This window comes from Carassius gibelio, chromosome B1 (genome assembly GCF_023724105.1).
Source record: "Carassius gibelio isolate Cgi1373 ecotype wild population from Czech Republic chromosome B1, carGib1.2-hapl.c, whole genome shotgun sequence".
In the NCBI taxonomy this organism is placed as follows: domain Eukaryota; kingdom Metazoa; phylum Chordata; class Actinopteri; order Cypriniformes; family Cyprinidae; genus Carassius; species Carassius gibelio.
In genome coordinates, this window is record NC_068396.1 from 28301392 (window position 1) to 28320738 (window position 19347).

The 19347-nt window shown below is 35.2% G+C and overlaps 1 protein-coding gene across 6 annotated transcripts in view; it reads left to right on the forward strand.

Moving 5' to 3' along the window:
* sh3pxd2aa (SH3 and PX domains 2Aa) overlaps positions 1-19347 on the forward strand; it is an 88933-nt gene that overhangs the window by 22586 nt on the left and 47000 nt on the right. For all 6 annotated transcript variants that reach the window (XM_052545567.1, XM_052545562.1, XM_052545568.1 and 3 more), the window contains exons 3-5: positions 8273-8348; positions 10048-10124; positions 12842-12933. In XM_052545567.1, the coding sequence (XP_052401527.1) occupies positions 8273-8348; positions 10048-10124; positions 12842-12933 (245 nt within the window). The remainder of the gene's footprint in view (positions 1-8272; positions 8349-10047; positions 10125-12841; positions 12934-19347) is intronic.

Here is a 19347-nt window from a genome sequence, read left to right on the forward strand (position 1 = left end):
TAAATTGTGTAAAAAGGTCATTGTGAGATCAATTTTAAAATCAAGATGATATGAGATAAAAAGACACAATTGGGAGTAATAAAGTTATTATTGGTATATATATATATATATACAGGGGTTCACATAAGTGGTCCGCAGGTCCACATGCGCGACCAAAATAAAAAATGCGTAATATAATTATGTTCTGACAGCGCATTTGAGTACCGACATGGTTGAGAGCTGTTAATGCACAATTACAATTTTAGATCAGAAACTCTACTATATAAGTTTTATTTTCAACCTGAAAGCATAAATCTAGGCTATGCCTACCATTTCAAAGCACAATTCAAAACTGTGACTTTCATCCACTGACGCTCTTTAATCAGCAGCACTAAATCCGGAAGCGCGTATACTTGCCGGCAACCCGCCAAAATAAAAACCTTTTGATTTTGAGTTTGAATATCATGAAAACGCTTTTGTTTTTTTATTATTAGAGATTTTTTCCAAAGCGACTTAAAATTGGGGAATACATAAAGCGATTCTTCTTAAAGAAGCAAACAAACAAATTTTTAGTAAATATTAGCATTTTATTTTTAAGTTTCAATACGAAGATACGAAGTCACAATTGGAAGCTATAATCACATTGCAAAATAAAGTCACACTGTATCTTGTTATTGTGACTTTATATCGCACAAAGGTGCAATTAAGAAATGTAAAGTCATATTGCGAAACTTAAATTGCTAAATATTTCGAAATAGTGAAATCGCAAACTATTCTGTAATTTATAGCCAAACTGCTAAATATTCTGAAATTTAAAGTCAAACTGTGAGATAATGAAGTCACGACTGTGCGATTGAAAGTTATATTTCAATATACAAAGTGACATTGTGAAATATAAAGTTGCATTTATGGGAACTGCAATATTTAAAGTCATTGCGACATATTTTGTCTCACTGTAAGATAAAACTAAATCGTATGATATACAGTAACAATATGAAGATATAAAGTTGCAACTATATTGAAAGATAAAGTTGCTTTTATGAGAAACAAAGTCATAGTTGCAAGTTTTATATGATATTGCAGGAAGTCGCATTGTGATATATAAAGCCGCATTGACGAGAAATGAAATCAGAGTTGAAATATTGAAGACAAAATAAGGAGACAGTAATGAGAATCAAAGTCACAATTGTGAGATGTACATTTTCAGTTACCTTTTTTATTTATTTGTAAATTCCATTTGAAGGTGGAAACAAGCTTCCATAAAAGCATGCATAGAACTTTCAAGTCTGTTTATTGTGACACCAGAATGTGCAATCTCCTGTTTCTTTAAAGAAAACACACCATATTCAGCCAACACAACATACCTGTAGGTCCTTATACATGTCAGGTCAATGAGACTACAATAATAAGTTAAGCTGACTGCAGTGCCGAAACTGTACCAAAGTCAATAAGAGTACAGCTTGTCCTGATTGTGTCTTCACAGCCATACCTGGCCCAGTGCTGTATCACTGATCTGAGGTCAGTGTAGAGCTGTCATTGGGGCTGCTCATATGGAGAGATTGAGGAGAATGGGGGCTAAATCTGGCTGTGGGCAGACGAGACTGCCAAAGCCCTCGGTCCCTGCTGCTGACTGCCCTGCATATGCTCCTGAAATAGTCAGCGTGGACACCCTCATATGCATGCCAGTGCCAAAGTGGTCTCTTGCTTCTTTTTAGTCCAGTCCAGTGTGTGTGTGTGTGTACCACAGGTTCGCCAAATGTAACAAGAGGCAGGTGAGGAATACATGACAAATTTGGGAAATTTTGTGTCAGTGTGTTTTTAAACATTTCCATTTTAAAATGGACCCATAAGTTGAATCAGGCATCTCTGGTGACACATAGTACATCTGACATTCCTCAACCCAAAGATCTGCAGATCCGGAAAAAGGGTAATTGGGAAATCAACTCTAAAACACGTTGTGTGAAACAAAGGCACAGTTGGAAGAAATCAAGTCATAACAGTAACAACTTGGATATACAAAATATAAAATCACAATTATAAAAAGATTTTGACTCCATGTCACAATGTTGCAATTGTGAAATATAAAAGTCATATTGCAAGATATTAAAGCTGCAGTAGGGAACTTTTGACTCTCTAGCGGTTAATAAACAGAACTGCTTGCGTCTTGCGGAAGAACATCGTAGCCGGAACTACTTCTCTCTGTTTATGTCTATGAAGAATCACACTGGGTTACTCCGCCACGGTATCCCCGAAGCAATCTAAAATAGTCTGAATATAAACACTTATTATAGGTACACCCCTAGTGATTCAGGACAAGCCAAAAACACGGTTTGGAAAATGGATTCATGATGTACTCGCTTATTATATACATTTTTCTACATTTTGAACACAAACAAAGGGCTCTGATTGGTTGTTTCTTACCGGGAGCGGTCCATAACTGCAAATGGCAATAGAACCACTGGGAGGAGCCAGAGGAGCTTGATTTTTTTCACAGATTATCTGTATCATATCCTACTGTCAGGACATAATGACAGGTTTAATAAATATGTAAAAAATATTTTTTTACAAAAGTTCCCTACTGCACCTTTAAATCACATTGAGAGATACAATGTCACAACTGGGAGAAATAGGCTTCACTGTAAGAGCTATAGTCACATCTGAACATATCCAGTGACAATTTGAAGATATAAAGTTGTAATTGCGAGATATAAAGTCACAATGAAAAAAGAAGAAAAAAAAAACCGCGACTTTATATCTCACAAAGCAGAATCGATATTTTAATGTTTCTGTTCTTGCGTTCCTCTGTATTAATAGTAACTAAGCAATTGACAAAATCATGCTTGATCATGTGGCGCTTGGCTAGAACACAATTTTTCAGCATTTTATTGACATACTAAGCATTATTCATGAAACATGAAACTTGTTTCCAGCATTGATAATAATCAGCAGTGTACCATGTCAGCATATAAGAATGATTTATGAAGGATAATGTGACACTGAAAACTTGAGTAATAATACTGAAAATTCAGCTGTGCCATCAAAGAAATAAATTACATTTTAAACCATGTAAAAAAACCCAAACTGTTATTTTAATCTGTAATATTTCACAATATTACCGTTTTACTGTGTTTTGGTCAAATTAATGCAGCCTTGGTGAGCATAAGAGACAAAAGAATAATAATAAAAAAAAAAAACGTTACCAACCCCAAACTTTTAAAAGCTAGTGTATGTAATCCAGGATGAGTCATCAATAATTTTGGTCCTATTTCACACCAGATAATGACTATAAATTTGAAATGTGTCTGTCTGCTAAAGGGAGTTTTGTCACTGCACAAGAGTGCACTAGTGTTTATTTGACCTCAAATGGAACACAAATGGACTGAAAGCCACAAAATGTTGATTTCACAGGGTCTGTAGCAAATTTGACTTGCTTTGGTTGTGTGGCAGTCAGTGCGCTTTGATGACTCATACAGCATCACAGAAAAACCTGCCCACCAGAAAGAGCCCTGATCTGAATATATAGAGTGTGTATATGTGTGTGCAAGTGTGTTGTCAATCCAAGTGCACATATGTCTCCTGAAATCTGATACTGTGTTCACTAATGCGTGTCCGGACTTGATTCACACTGTCCATTAGTAACCTGTATATACATGTGTGTGTGTGTGTGTGTGTGTGTGCAGGCCTGGAGTGAGTCATGCTTGCTATTAGGTTCCACAAATGTGAGTGTGTTCATGTGTGCAGTGGACGTGCTTTTGTGATCGTGTGCAGTGGTATCCATGTGTGTCTTGTCAATCAGTGCTCCAGCCAATGGAATAATTCAAGGAAAACAGCTTTCTCTCTCTCTCTCTCTCTCTCTCAACCTTTCTCTTTCTTTTTCTCTCGAGCTTTACTCCATCTCTCTTACTGTTTACGCAAATGGAATCAATAAAGCTGCTCGTAATGCTGTAATCAGGGGATTTATTGCATGCTTGGATCAGTGTAACTACTCTCACCCTTTGGCTACCAGTCACTTTTACCTTGATTTAAGACAGACGCTCCAGTGTTTTGGAAGGGAAAGAGCTGATCTTAGATCAGCTTGGAAGCAGTTTCTAAAAGCCGTGTGAAACGCCAAAGCCAGAGGGTTTATTTCACTGTACCCTTTGATTATTAGTGCTGCTTGCTGAGGCATTACTATTGCTTATATACTTGAAGTTAGGGATTTGAACACACCCTTAACCCTAAGTAATGAATAAACTTCAGAGTGCAGCCCTTTATGATTTGACTCCTCAAATGCAATTAATTTTTATTTCTCCAACCAACCAGATTTGCTTATTTTATATATATATATATATATATATATATATATATATATATATATGTGTGTGTGTGTGTGTGCAAAATCACAGACTTACACTGAAGGAGCGATCCAAGCTATTTATATCAATCTATAAACTACATTATTCGTTTTAAAATAATAATATTAATATAACATTTGCTTAATTAGCTCGTGGTTTGGAAATCTTTCACCTAGCTGAAACTCACTTAGCAAGTCATTTTAGAATCTGCTTGATTAATTTGTAAAAACAGTTATTATAATTTTTTTTTTTTAATAAAAAAACATAGAACAATAGTTTTCTTTTGAAGTAGACATCTTTAGAAAAAGTAAGAATTTGTAAAAACTGAGCTCTGTAATTGGTTGTTTATGACATGATGTAACTTGAACTCAATTCACAAGCATTAGCAAGAAGTCACATGACCATTGCAGTTATTTGGGTCATGAGACACGTGTGTAAAAGGAGCAAGACAGAATGGGGAGGAGATTTCACATTCGGTACAAAAACCCTTAACTAATTAAGAGAGAAATGTCCCAAAGGTGTAGACTATATTGTAGCAGCCCCCTGTAGCTCCATAGCAGGATCACTGTTAAAGTGTTATGAAGCATGCATTGAAGTTTTGAATTGAATAAGCCCATTGATGGAGCTGCATGACAGAGCTCACTCTCCTACAGCGTCCTCAAACTCTTTGGCTGTGTTTCACCAGAAGGGCCCCCTGGTGCAGCTCCTTGAAAAGGCTAATCATGATGTTTATGTGGCTCACACACTTATCTCTGACTTTGCCGGGGTTACAATCACTCTCATCTCGAATAGGAGACCACATGGAGCTGGATTTGATGTAGGCCTAACTTTGTAGAGTGACTTTATAAGCATATCAATTGAGCAGTGATTTCCATCTCTCTCTCTCTCTCTCTCTCTAGAAACATTTTAATAACAATAATAAGTATTAACAATAACATTTATTTATTTACAGTATAAATAATATAATATTGTAGCAGTGACTTTTATCTATTTATTTATATTGAAATAAAAAAAATATATTATTTAGATTATTTCCGATATTTTTATATCACCCTCAAAATAATGTTGTTTCTGTGTGATCACTGGAGGTGTATTATGGGAATGAATATGCTGCATGCTTCTAAGAGCTTTTAAGTGATACAGACACATAAGCACTGCTATAACACTGATATGAATGCAAACCCTGAGTTGATGGTATAGATATATGTATGTCTCCGTTCTTCATTTCCATTCTCTTGCACACACACCCTGTCATCCAATCACTGGCTCGCTCTCCTCTCTCCCCGCCCCCTGTTGCTATGGAGACTCAGGAAGTCTTCCAGGTGCCTTGGTGGTTGGGAGATACAGCAACTTCTCCTCGTTTTGTCTGTCCTCAATTACATCTTCATGTTTCCTCCTCACTCCCAGCCTCTTAAATTCCTTCTCCTGTTCGCTGTCATTTTTTTTCTTCTGTTTTATCCTGCTCATCTCATTTTCCTTTTCTATTATGTTATTTAATTATGTCTTTCATTATCCATTCCTCACTCTTTTTCTCCTAAATCTTGATTTATTTTCCCTTCCTTTTTTTTTTTTTTTTTTTGCATCTTTTACCCTTCCTTTTTCTCTGAACATTGAGTCTTGTTTTTCTCCTCCACAGTGTCCAGAGTTCTACATGCAAGTGATTCTTTCTTTCTTTCTTTTACTCTAGTTAGACACCAATCATTCTAATTTGCCCATTGTTTGTATATATGGTGTAAATATGCATGGTGTTGAATTAGCTCTCTAACTGGATATTCAGTATAACAGACATAAAAGACATTGTAAATAAAACAGACATTGTAAATATTTTACCATTTTTTAAAAATGTTTTTGAAAGTCACTTATGCTCTTCAAGGCTTCATTTATTTGATTAAAAAAAAAGTTAAGAACAGCATTTATTTGAAATATAATTAAATTCTTTAATGTTTACTGACTTTTTGATAAAAGTGATAAAAAAAAAAAAAACTCAGACTTACCTTTACCGTACTTACAGTTTTGCATAGTATCAGTTTCCACACAAATATGGAGCCCCAAATTAATAAAAAAGGTTATGATTCCAATCTTTTGACCGGTAGTGTACATCTTAAAAATGACATAAACATCCATGTCTGTATCTGTTCGAAGTTTAAGAGTGACTCAGATAATCTGCAAATGCACAAATATTGTGATACCATCAGCAGAATTAATTCAGCATCGTGTGAAAATGGAAGTGCAAGACATTTGATATCTGTGAGATGTGATTGTTTTTTATTCTCCAATTCTTCATGCCATCTGACCCAGATCCTCACAACCTTATCAGTGTGCACCAGTGACTGAGCTTGCACTGACCCCACGTATATAAACACAGGGTTTGACTATGTGTGTGTGTGTGTGTGTGATCTTTGTCTGTCCTCAATTACAGATTAGCTCAGAGTTCAATGACTCCTCTCCCTGTGTGCCATGGATTCAGGTTAAAGCATGACCAAGAAGGTTTTGAGGGAGATATTTCAGCAAGCCCAGCACATATTCTAAATGTAAAGAATCTGAAGACTCTAAAGATTCTGTTTTCTAAAAATTATAACAATGTTTTCTGCAGCATTATGTTTTTTGAGTTAACTGGATCTGTCAAATGAACAACCGGATAGTAGTTGGACTGAAGTTTTGCCAAGCTTTACAAATAAGCATCTTAACACTGTGTACACATAACACAGTAATAGTTCTTGGCTCATTTTGAATCTTTGGGTCAGTGAGCGAGCAAGTAATTCAAACCAGTTCAAAGAGGAAGTGACTGATTCAGTCTGTGATTCAGACCAGTGACTCCTCAAGTGTCCAGTTCAGTCTGATTCACCAGCTGATCAATTGACTCCTAAAAAAGAACCATTTGAACTGATTAATTCATTTGGATTTATCAAAATCATCACAGATTCCACAAAAATATTTTCAACATTGGTAATAATAAGAAAAGTTTCTTAAGCAGCAAATAAGCAGATTATAATTATTTCTGAAGGATTGTGTGATACTTAAGACTGAGTAATGATGCAAAATAATCAGCGTCTCAGGAATATTTTTTTTATTGATAGAACATTTTTAATAAATGGAAATTTTTTTAATACATTTTTTTTTTATGTTCCAAAAACCAAACCGAAACTGTTTTTTCCCCCTCTATTTTCTTAAGATCTAGAGGTATTCAATATTCCAAAGTCAAAAGAAAAATGTAAAATATGAAGGTTAACTGCTATAAATAGTCTAAACCTAAAAAATCTATATTGAAAGATTTCAGAGATTCTGTGGCTGGAAACAGATGGGTTCAGGAAAAGTCTGAATTTGAACCAGCAACCCAAGTTTTTCTTCTTTTTTTTTTTTATACACGATATAATGTGCAGCCCTGTCTGTGTTAATATGCCTTTTCTTTTATCAAAGGGCATTATTGTTACAAATTTTTATTTAGAGTAACTTTAACCTTGTTATCTTTTCCTCATCATTTTTCTCTTCTTCATTTGGTTCCCACAACAGCTTCTCCCAGCTTTTACTCTCTCAGTTTCTCTCAGTTCTTGTAAATGTTTCTTACTAATGAGCACAGCCCACCGGGACTTTCCAGTCAGAGCTCTTACAGGGTCACATTTGCATGGAAGCAGCTCAAGAAGAATCGCCCAGCTTCTGTTACTGGTTTCCTGAAGTTGTTTTTGATTCTTAGTACTCAGATTTACATTTGTTTGTGGTAATAATCTGCAGCTGTTTGTACTTCAAATGCCCAAAAGGGACAAATGTGGAGAGCTACGGAAAACAAAGTGAACAAAATGGTTTTCAGGAAACACGAGTACATGATTTTAAAACGAGATCATGACATTTTTCACTAGTTACAGACAGAAGGAATGAAAAGTAAATATTAATAGTGGTGATAGTTGATGGAATCTGTTATATTGACTGATTTTATATGTTGTGTTTCATGTGTCTTCCCACAGATGCAGATTCTCGACAAGTTCCCAATCGAGGGAGGGCAGAAAGATCCCAAAAAAAGGATTATCCCTTTTCTTCCAGGTGATTTTAGGAGGAGCTTTTCCTCTCCTTTGCACACACACACACACACAAACACACAGACCTGCAAACGCATGGCATCAGCAGATCTGTCCACAGTAAGTCATGGTTATGCTGGGATGGGGTCGTGCTTCGTTCTTGACTTACTCAGATGCAGGAAGCAGGCACACGAGTCATTGAGATGAGCAGCACCATTCCCAGAGAACAAAAGCCATCAATAAGAAGAAAATGAGAAGAGCGAGACAGAGATACAGAGAGATCGAGACACGTTTTCCCGGCTTGCTGACGCGGCTGCTCTATTCCCTGGACATTTAGTGTCTCTCTTGTTCTGTTTTCCAGCAAGTCCCTCTGTTAGTTCTCACATCCTTCAATACGAACACACCAGCTCAGATTATCACTGGCTCCATTCGATTATTTACTGGAATGCAGTGTAATTGGTAAGATTACTACAATATTAAGTGGATTATAAAAGCATTCAGAGCATTTGTAAGGGAATAATAGGGTTTCAAGTGTCAAACCATTAAATCTGTGCACTGTCTTCATTTAATTCCTTTCTGATTATTAGACTCCATTGGGACCTTAAAGAGGGACAGATCAGATAATATGTCTAAATACTATAAAGAGTTTTCTTGTATTTGTTGGTTTATTACTATAGAGGACCTCATGTCATGGTGTGATAGATGCAAATATTTGCAATCCTCGATATTTTGTTCCATTTTCCTCTAGCTAATGGTTTCTATATTTATAACAACTTTATACATAAAATTTTATATCAACTTGGACTACAGTCTTGGATTAATGCCATTTATTTTAAATGTTTGTGAAATTTACTAGCAATTTCTGAGTAAAATTTCTAAAATTTCTGGTTTCTATACCAATATGTTTTTCAGTGTACATGTAGGAGCACATAATAGAATATAAAACAAGTCGAGGTCAATCAATGGTTTATAACGGTTTTGTTCTCAAGGGTTTTGTTCATTCTGCACAATGCTGAGTATCTCTCAGTGTTTCCTTGAGCGTAAGCAGCTTGAGATAGGAGAGCATGACAGCTGGAGCTTGGTGTTATGTGGTGATCTTATCTCCTCCAAACGTCTGAATCTGATTAGGATGTTCCAGATCTGAAGAATAACACATGGCGTCTCTCTTCAGTAGCTTCCCTGTGTATCATGTTTCTAAACAGTTTCTTATGGGTTATTCTAAAATGCACTGGACTTAGCTTACAGCAGTGAGTGGGGCTCAATATTAAAGATTATTTATTTATTCTCAATTGGGCCAGTATGTCTGATTTTTACATTTTCATTGGTTCAGCTAAATATCATAAATAATTATATAAGATACATAATTTAATTTAATTGAATAAAAATAAAATCACTTTATTATTTTTAAATTTAAATTAATTTTATTTTTTTTTTAAATCAAATTAAATAAACTGAAATCTAAAACCAATTATTTACCAATATGAATTTATAATCACAGACTTTCTGTAAAGCAATGGAATAAAACGCAACAGATTTGTGTATTATTTTCATGCATTCTAACTGCTTTACACACTATTATTTAAGTTATTCTTGCAATTTCAGCAAGAGCTCTTTCTGGAAACTAGATAATGTTATTATAGACACCATTATGTTATTGCATGCTGTTGTTATAGAATGATTTTATAAAGTAGACCACATATTTGATTCTACCTTTTATTTTAAAGGCAAAATCCTATTCAGACGGAGTCATGTGAGAGACGTGGCCATGAAGAGACTACGCTTTATTGACGACTATTGCAGAGTAAGTCTCTCTTTTCCTTCCTTCCTTCCTTCCTTCCTTCCTATTTGTCGGTGCTTTTGTGTTTTGTCTTCTTTTATTATCTTATTTAATATGTGTAGGCTGTATTACTTTATTTAGAAAACCACTGAACTGTGAGAGGTTCTTTATAGCCCTTTTCCATTGACAGACACTGTTGTTTGTGTTTGTGTGTGTCCCATGCTGTCATGGGGATGTGTTGCTCACATACATGTGTGTGTTCAGCATATTGTCATGTCCACTGTCTGATCACCCCGTTCTCGTGTGTGTGTGTGTGTGTTTCTGTATATGTCTGCATTTCGTGCGCACATGGTGTTTTGTTTTGGTTTTGATCGCTCGTCTTGCACCTATCTTTGGCGTTCCTCCCTCCTCCTCATTATCACAGTTTCCGTTTCTAATGGTTTGACCTCGCTCACCTGAATTCAATGTCTGTTCATCTCTTGCTCTATTTATTCCCGTCTGTCGCGCCTATCGGTGCCAGATCGTTGTTCGGCAACAATCCCCGTGTATCCACTTTGTCTGATCCTGTCAAGCCGTGTTCTGTCGTGCCTCTGTTTGCTGCTATTGGTTTGTTTTGTTTTTCTTTTTCCCCCCTCCCTCATTTCCTAGACCGGGCACCGGCATTTCCCAGAAGAGTTTTTGCACGGTCGCTGGCTCGCTCGTGGCTTCCTCCCCTCTCCGCTATCATCGCGGCCGCGCCATTTAGCGCCCCCTGCCGGGTGTTTTTGCAAGGACATTTGAAGTCTCTTTTTCTGTTGGACATTTTTCCTAATTTCCCGGCCTGTTTTTGTTCATTGGAGGAAGTTTTTTCTTTTGAGGTTTTTGAATAAATTGGTCCTGCACCGTAACCTGCATCTGTGTCCAGTTGTGTTCCTGACACATATGAGGTTGATAACATAATTAGGAGTGTGGTCATGACCCTGGCATACCTCAAGGTTCAACATTAAGACCCTCTTCGTTCTTACTGATTTTCTACTGATCCTTCTGCTGTTCAAAGAAGCATTACTTAGAAAGTGCAAATTCATTTGAAATATATTATTTAAAAAAGATTGCAAGTAAAATAAAGTTATCTAGCAGCATGAGGGATATGTGTGTTTACTATGAGTGTGGTGAGATGTATTATTAAGGTATTTAAAGATGGTCAACTTTTAATATCAGTTAAACTTCTTTGCTGCATTGAAGCTATTTAGTTTATGTATTTTCAAGACCCCAAGTCTATTGTTTGGACTTCCTCTAGAGTGTTTCAAGCCATAAATAGTGTTGTCAAATCCCCCCAAATCACAAATTTCACCCTGAACGAAAGAAAAATGGCACTAGAGTTCTATGCATGTTCACCACATCAGGTTTTGAGAGTGAGTTTGCTTCATTATCAGACAATATCTGCCATCTTGTTGAAATATGATTATGCTAATATGCTGAACAACAAAACTCTTGCAACACACATGAAAAAGAGTCTGTTAAAGTCTTTGACAAACACGTCACATTTGGTTACACAAGTATATAAATTACAGCAAGCGAACACTTGCACTTATTGGTGTTCGCTGTCATGTTTACTTTGCCAATAGCTATATAGGTTACCCAATAACACCTTTTAAATGATGTTTGAGGGACTTAAATGACTTGTTTCTTCCTCCTCTTCTCCTTCTCTTCTCCTTCGTCTTTTCCCCTCAAGTGACATGTCTCCTTTTCTTTCCTCCCCCCTTCTTCCTGATGGAATAGAGCCCACTTTTTTAAACAATCCACCTAGACAAACACACAGCACGTGTAAACACACACACACACACACACACACACACACTCAAGTGGAGAGCAGCTGTTAAAGTGGGCTGAGATAGTGAGAGGTAAGGCAGCATTAAGGGGGGTCTTGGATGGACTGCTGTTGTGGCAACAATCTCCATGACATTAAAAAAAACACTTCCAAAAATAGTTCAGAACATAGAATTAACCTTAACATAAATGTCTTTAAGGCGCCCATTGTTTTATTTATTTAATTTCATTTTTTTAATCACTAAGCTATCGGCAGCTTTTGTTGAACATTTTCTAAATCAACCTTTAATTATGTGACAGTTGATTGTATGACATTTAGATAATTAACTTCCTCCAGATTTCATCCTTTCACTGTAAAACACATCGAAATCACTTCATGAGAGAGAGAGGGGGCTGTGTCTTTGAAGGGCTTAAACGTACGATGTTTACCAGCTATTTCCTGAAAGCTTTAATTAGACAAACCATCTCCATTTAATTGCATTGTGTTCTTCAAAGATAAATAAATAACGTGGTTTACTCCAGGGATTCTTCAGAGGAGTTGTCTCTCTCTCCCCCACCTTTCCTTTTTATTTTTTCCTCTGTTCTTTTGCTAATTTTCAAATCATGTTTGAAAGCAGTTGGAACACAGACTGTATTTATAAGACAAATGTTTGTGTGAAAATGGAATCTGTAGGATCCTTCTTTTTTTTTAATGGTGTTCCAGATCCATTTAAAACATTACATTTAAAATAATGTTTTCTCATGCTGTATTTAAAATCTTAAAAATCTTATGCTGTATTTTTCCTCTTGTCACCCTGAACATCGTGTTTATCATCGACCCTTATGGAGATTTCAAAGGAAGTAACATTCAGTATAGTAGAGATTCATTAGTCGTCTGTGTTTCTGGATGATTTTGGTGTCTTATCGTCTGGTTTCATGTCTTGTCTGTCTGTCAGGCGCTGGTTCGGCTTCCTCCCCAGATCTCACAGAGTGAGGAAGTTCTCCGCTTCTTCGAGACCAAACCAGATGATATCAACCCTCCCGTAGAGTGAGTGTCACACAGAACTTCTCAAACCAATGTCTGCACATTGTCTCAAACAGAGCAACCTAAATTAATGCATTTGCACAAATATGATTCTATAGCTATATGTGGAACGGAATACAGTACAGTACTGCTAAATGCTACTACAGTACACAACACTGTATGCTGCATAGTATATATTTTTTTAAATAGTCTGTTCAAAGGTTGACATCAATTTTATCTCAGATGTTTCTCTTAAAATTCATGAAGGTATAGACTTTGAATCCACATTATAAGAGAATTTAGAGGAAATATTTGAGCTTTTATTTGAGCTTGATCTCACAGCAATTCGTACATATTTTCTAAGGTGGCTAATTTGTATGAATTTTATACGATTTATACAGCGTATAAGCATATATAATCACATATATATATATATGTTTATATATTAAATATATTTATATATAATATAAAAGATGGTATTTTTTGTGTGTATTTATTGTGGCGCTGGAAATGGAAGATTGAGTGGGTTGCACTGTGGGATACAATATTCCATGCAATGTTTTCTGGATATTCACAGAATTTACCGAACACAGTGTACATGCTGCATACAGACTCGCCTGATCTCTCACACTCCCACACATTCTGCATGGTGTTGTGTACATTTTTGAGCCTCGTGCTGTATTTACATACTTTCATTGGATTAGCTCTGTAAAGATTTTTATAATTGGGCTCTCAAGAATGTGACTTCTTAATTGTAAGAGAACTTGTGTGTGTGAAAAGAGGTGCAAATGTGTTTCTATGTGTGAGAGAGAAAGAACCGCACTTTTTCTTCATTATGCAGCTTGAAGTCACTCCCAACACGACACATTTTAATCACAGGGATGGTATTGTTTAATTAACACTGACGTGAATGTGTGCAGTCCTCTGTGAGTGTATATACTGTATGAACGTCTTCCCCCAGGCTGGGCCATAATTAGCTCCCAAGAATCCCATGGAAATTTGAGCCAAAAGAATAACCTAAAAAATTTAAAGAGAAGAGGAGAAAGCCATGTTGTGAATAGTTTATTAGCTATATACTGTGCACTAGCATTCAGGAAGAAATGAATACTTTTTATACATTTAATTGTATCCAAAAATATGAAGTAGCACAGCTTTTTTAAACACTGATAATAATACAAAATGTTTCTTAAGCATCACATCAGCATATTAAAATGATTTCTGAAGAATCACGTGACACTGAAGACTGGAGCAATAATGCTGGAAATTCAGCTTTGCATTACAGGAATAAATTACATTTTAAAATATATTAAAGTTGATAACAGCTTCTTTAAAATTATAATAACATTTGATAAAATAACTGTTGTTACTGTATTTTTGATCAAATAAATGCAGCCACAAATCACATGTTGAACAGATGTGTAGGCAAATTCAAATTCAAATTAATTATTTGAATTTAATTATTTTAAATATAAATAAGTGGCACTATGAAAGCAGTACAAATGACTTGAGCATCAAAGCCTTTAAAAAAAAAAATGTAAATCATTTTTAATGTTTTTTTTTATTTTAAACGAGGGCATATTGACTGTGTTGTAATTGTCAATCATCAGTCGCTGCCGGATTGTTTTGTAATCTCGCGTAAGCAGCTCTGTTTGCTGTAGAAGTGGAATGAAAAAATGAACACGAGTCTGTGACCGTTTACTTTCATTCCTCGTGTCTTTATATTTTTCTTTTCTGTTGCTTGGCCACTGTTTCTGCACTCGGAGCTGTCCGTCACACGCTCATTTGAAATTCTCTGCTTTTCTTTCCTTCTGTCTGGATTCCTCCCTAGTGATATGAAGTAGGCAATCTATTTTCATGTTCAAAACACATTCATCATATGCTGCAGTGGCTACACACAACCACGCACTTACTGTACACACACACTGCTCACTCTATACTACTATCCAGAAAAACATAATCATTTTGTCTGTCATCCGCAGTTGCAACCTTGAACACTCTCGTGATTTTATGCTGCTGCTCGTGTCCGTGGACAGTTCTTTATATTATAACAGCCCGACTCTAACAACAAATGATGTGTGTTTACAGGATGTTACGATCAAGGACATACATGTCAAATGTACTTCATTCATATTTCTAAGAACGCTTTCATTTAAAGTAAAGGAAAGAAAGATTGAATGCCAATTGGTCAGTACAGCATTCCAGCCCTTTCAGAGAGATTATATTATTAGTAATTAACAATACTGTTTTATAAACTGCTTGTCCATAGGCTGCTGTGTAGTGTTTAAGCATAATATCTGAGTATTTATATATTGAGCACATTTTGAGGCATTGTTGAGATCACTTCTCAAAGCAGGCTCATTATTCTATTAACTATTATTAAGGTACAATTTATCGGTTTATTTTACTTTGATTTGAAGTCGTTGAAGAAAAATAAAGTTTCATTCCCAGGCAAACTTTAGATTGTACAGTATTACATTTGTATGTGTCTAGCAGTAGATTTACTGTGATTGGTCACACAAATGTGTGCTTCTCTCTGTAGATATTGATTCTCTGTAGCAGCAGCATATGTTGTGCTCAGCTGTTCACACTATCTGTGCTGATCTTTTTCAGTGGGATGATTTCACAGGTGTCTGTTTCTTAACTTATGTGAGACACTTGAAATGGCTTACAGCGCCATTCAGATGCTGTCATACAGATGCATGTCTGCAGGCAGTCAAAGGCAGAGATTAGTGTTGTTAGAACATGTAACCAGTGTTTTATTGTATTTTATTTTATTTTATTTAACAAAGATGCATCAAATCGATCAAAATTAAAAGTAAAGACATTTATAATGCTCCAAAAGATTTTTATTTCAAATAAATGCTGTTCTTTGGAGTGTTAACGGACTGTATGACATTGAAGACTGCTGAAAATTTAGCTTTGCCATCACAGGAATCAATGATATTTATTTATTTTTTAAATATATGAAATAGTTATTTTAAAATGCAATTATATTTCTGGTTTTACTTATCAAATAAATGCAGCATTGGTGAAAATATAGCTTTGCCATCACAGGAATAAATTGTATTTTTAAATAGTTTCAAATATAAAAAAATATATTTTAAAATGCAATAATATTTGACAATATTACTTTTCAAATAAATGCAGCATTGGAGATCATAAAGGACTCATAACCCCCTCAAAATAAAATTCTGGCTGAATATGGAAATAAGATACTTTTTGACATGTCTTTATATCTCTCTCTCTCTCTCTCTCTCTCTCTCTCTCTCTATATATATATATATATATATATTATTATTATTATTATTATTATTATTATACTATATCATAGTATCATGCTACTGTTTCCTTCAAGTATGACTTTCTTTCTTTCTTCTGCTGTTGAAAAATGTACTTCTCTCTGATTTCCATGGTCAGTAATTATATTACGTGCTGTATGTAGCTCCAAAATAGTACGCACATAATAGTATCATAATAGTATGACATGTTACACTTATTTCAAGACTTCTGAAGCTTCGTATGATGAGCAAACTCAAATTTAAGTCAATATATGATCATAATCTCATTTTTTTATAGTGGTTCTTTGTCATTTTGAAGCTGGGAATCTCGCATTACTAAAAAAGAGGGTGACTATATCTTGAACTTTACCTTTAAATGAACAGATGTCTGGCTCCAGCTAGCCTTTTAAATCGTATTACTTGCGAAATATTACAATCATTTGCCACTATGAACTGTTAAACTCATGTAGCCAGATTATTATCACTGGAAACAGATGGTCATTTCGTAACATTAGCTAGATTTAGCCTTCTAGGCGAGATGTGGAGTCATGGAGTTCATTGAATAATGGATTGGTTGAATGCGGTCTGTCTGTCGGTTGAAGTGAAGGTGAAATCTGAGATGCTTTTGTGCCGTGTAAGTGTGCTGCTAGTGTTTCTGTTTTTAGATGGATATGAATTATTGATTCGCTGAAGATTTCCACCGGGAAATAAATTCTCCCGAGGAAGAACACACACGTGAGTGAGCACTCACTTTCAGCAAATACTGATTTCAAACGAGCTGCTGGTTCCATAACACCGTATCATCTCCCTTCCTCCGTGTTCATGGCATTTGTTTTGTTTGGTGGATTTGTTTTTTAATGACCACAGTTTGTGCCAGAAGACTTGTAGTGTGTTTGCGCTGCATGGGTGTTCTCAGGGACAATGTAGGGCGCTGTTGACAATGAAACCCCTCCGTTAACACAGCTGGAGGGAAAGAACTCCATCCATCTGAGGAAGACAGACAAAGATGCTCTTTGAAAACTCACAATGAGCCACAACTAATTCTGAATTGCTGCTAGACAACATTAGACAGTGAAATCAGGGAGGATTTAAGATTTAGCCTACATTTGAAGAAAAAAGTAAGTGTTATACATGTAATATATCACGATTGTCACTGTCAGGACAGCAGAACATAACTTTATATTCGGTAAGTTTGTCTAACATACTGTGTATAACACTGTAAAATGTATTTTTTTGTTTGTTGTTTTTGAAGTTGTAAATGAAAAAAAGATTATTGGAGTATGTTTTGCAAAATAAATATTTTATACGGTCTACTCTTTCTAAAAAACAAACAAACAAAAAAATCTAATAAATGTACATACTTTAATGGCATGGTATAAGATATCGACTTAATGCAAATTTAAGATCTGTGTAGATATTTTATAGAATTGAGCTACAGAACACCTCAGTGACTGAGTTAAAATCTAAATATCAGATAAATGCAAATCTTCCTAAAGCATAAAACTTTTTTTTTTTTTTTTTTTTTTAAATACAATCAAGGGGAAATTGACTATTTGGAGCCATCTGCTGGAAGACATTTAAATTGCAGCTTAAACAGACAAAAATGGAAACGTGAACGTCTTCCTCAAATATTTCTTCATTTTGGAGATGTGATTGATCATTTTTTTTGTTTATTATTATTATTATTATTATAATTATTATTATTATTATTGATGTTGTAATAAAAGAAAAACATTTTATTCTGATTTAATTCTTTAAATAACATTACTTCTGTACACGCAAATGCCAAATAATTATTTTCTGATTTTTTTCTTAGTTTGTTTGTAAGTGTAGATTGTAAAAATATATTTGATTATTTACACTGAACAAATGGAGACATTGTCCTAACTGTCAGTGTAAATTAACTGTTATGACCACCAGAGGTCGCTCTAAAAGCATTTACCATCATTCCTATCTATTGTTTTATTACCCTATAAAAAATTTTGTTTTAGATTTTATCTTCTCGACAGTGTCAATACTTATTTGCATTTTGGGGCTTGCTGAGTGTTAATTTTAGACACGGCAAGCTAAAAATGGAATTTACACATTTTGATTAAATTTTAATTGGATTATAAGAAATATAATTAGTTATATGCATATATATCTAGCTGCCAGTTGTCTGCTGTCTTTGAGTCTTTCTGTGTCACACACTCACACACATAATTTAAATACACTGTGGCTGGTTGCTTTTCCTGTCAGACACATTTTTTCCAGCCAGACTGAATTCTTTACATATCCTGAGCTCACAGACAAGTGACTGGAGTCCCAGGAGATCTGTGAACACTGCAGCATGCGTTCACAGCACACTGGAGAGTGTTCTCCCCTTAAGAGTGCAAAAGTGTGCCACACGAAAGCTGCTATCCAGTACAGTCAGAATTGAGATGTCATGGCTGTGTTACTGTACACAATTGCACAAGAAAATAGCATTAACATTCAAACTAATAGAAAGGATATCCTATAGCTCTCTAGCATAAGATCCCTCCAGTATCTCTCTGTCTGTCCATGATTCCATGGATTGAACCCATGCACTGACATCAGATCTGAGACAGATGGCAATGATCACAGCGGCGTTTCCTCCTCAAACAGAAGTTTGCTATTTTAGACCATCTGATGTTGAGCAGTCTCTCTCACTGTCTCTCTCTGTTTTCCGACTGTGTACAGGGGGACATTTTTTATTAGCTGGTATGATGGATGGTTGTTGGTAGGCTGTGTATTCCCACATGGAGTGCTGTAAATCCTGACCTGGTTATCCTATAGTCTTTCTGTGTAATTAAACGGGGAGGGGGCTCTGACTTAAACCCCTTAGAGAAACAAGTGACATTTGATCACAGTGCTGAAAATAATACACTCAAAATTAGATTAAAAATGTATATTTCAGTTCCTATATTTTCAGTTTAGATCATAATTTTTATTTTATTGTATTTTATATATATATATATATATATATATATATATATATATATATATATATATATATATATATATATATATATATATATATATATATATCTTTTTTATTATTAATGTGACAACCACAAGATGTCTAAATGTTTAAATATTTTTTATCGCTCAAAAAAAAAAAAAAAAAAAAAGAGGGTTTTTGATAGAAGTCTCTTTTGTA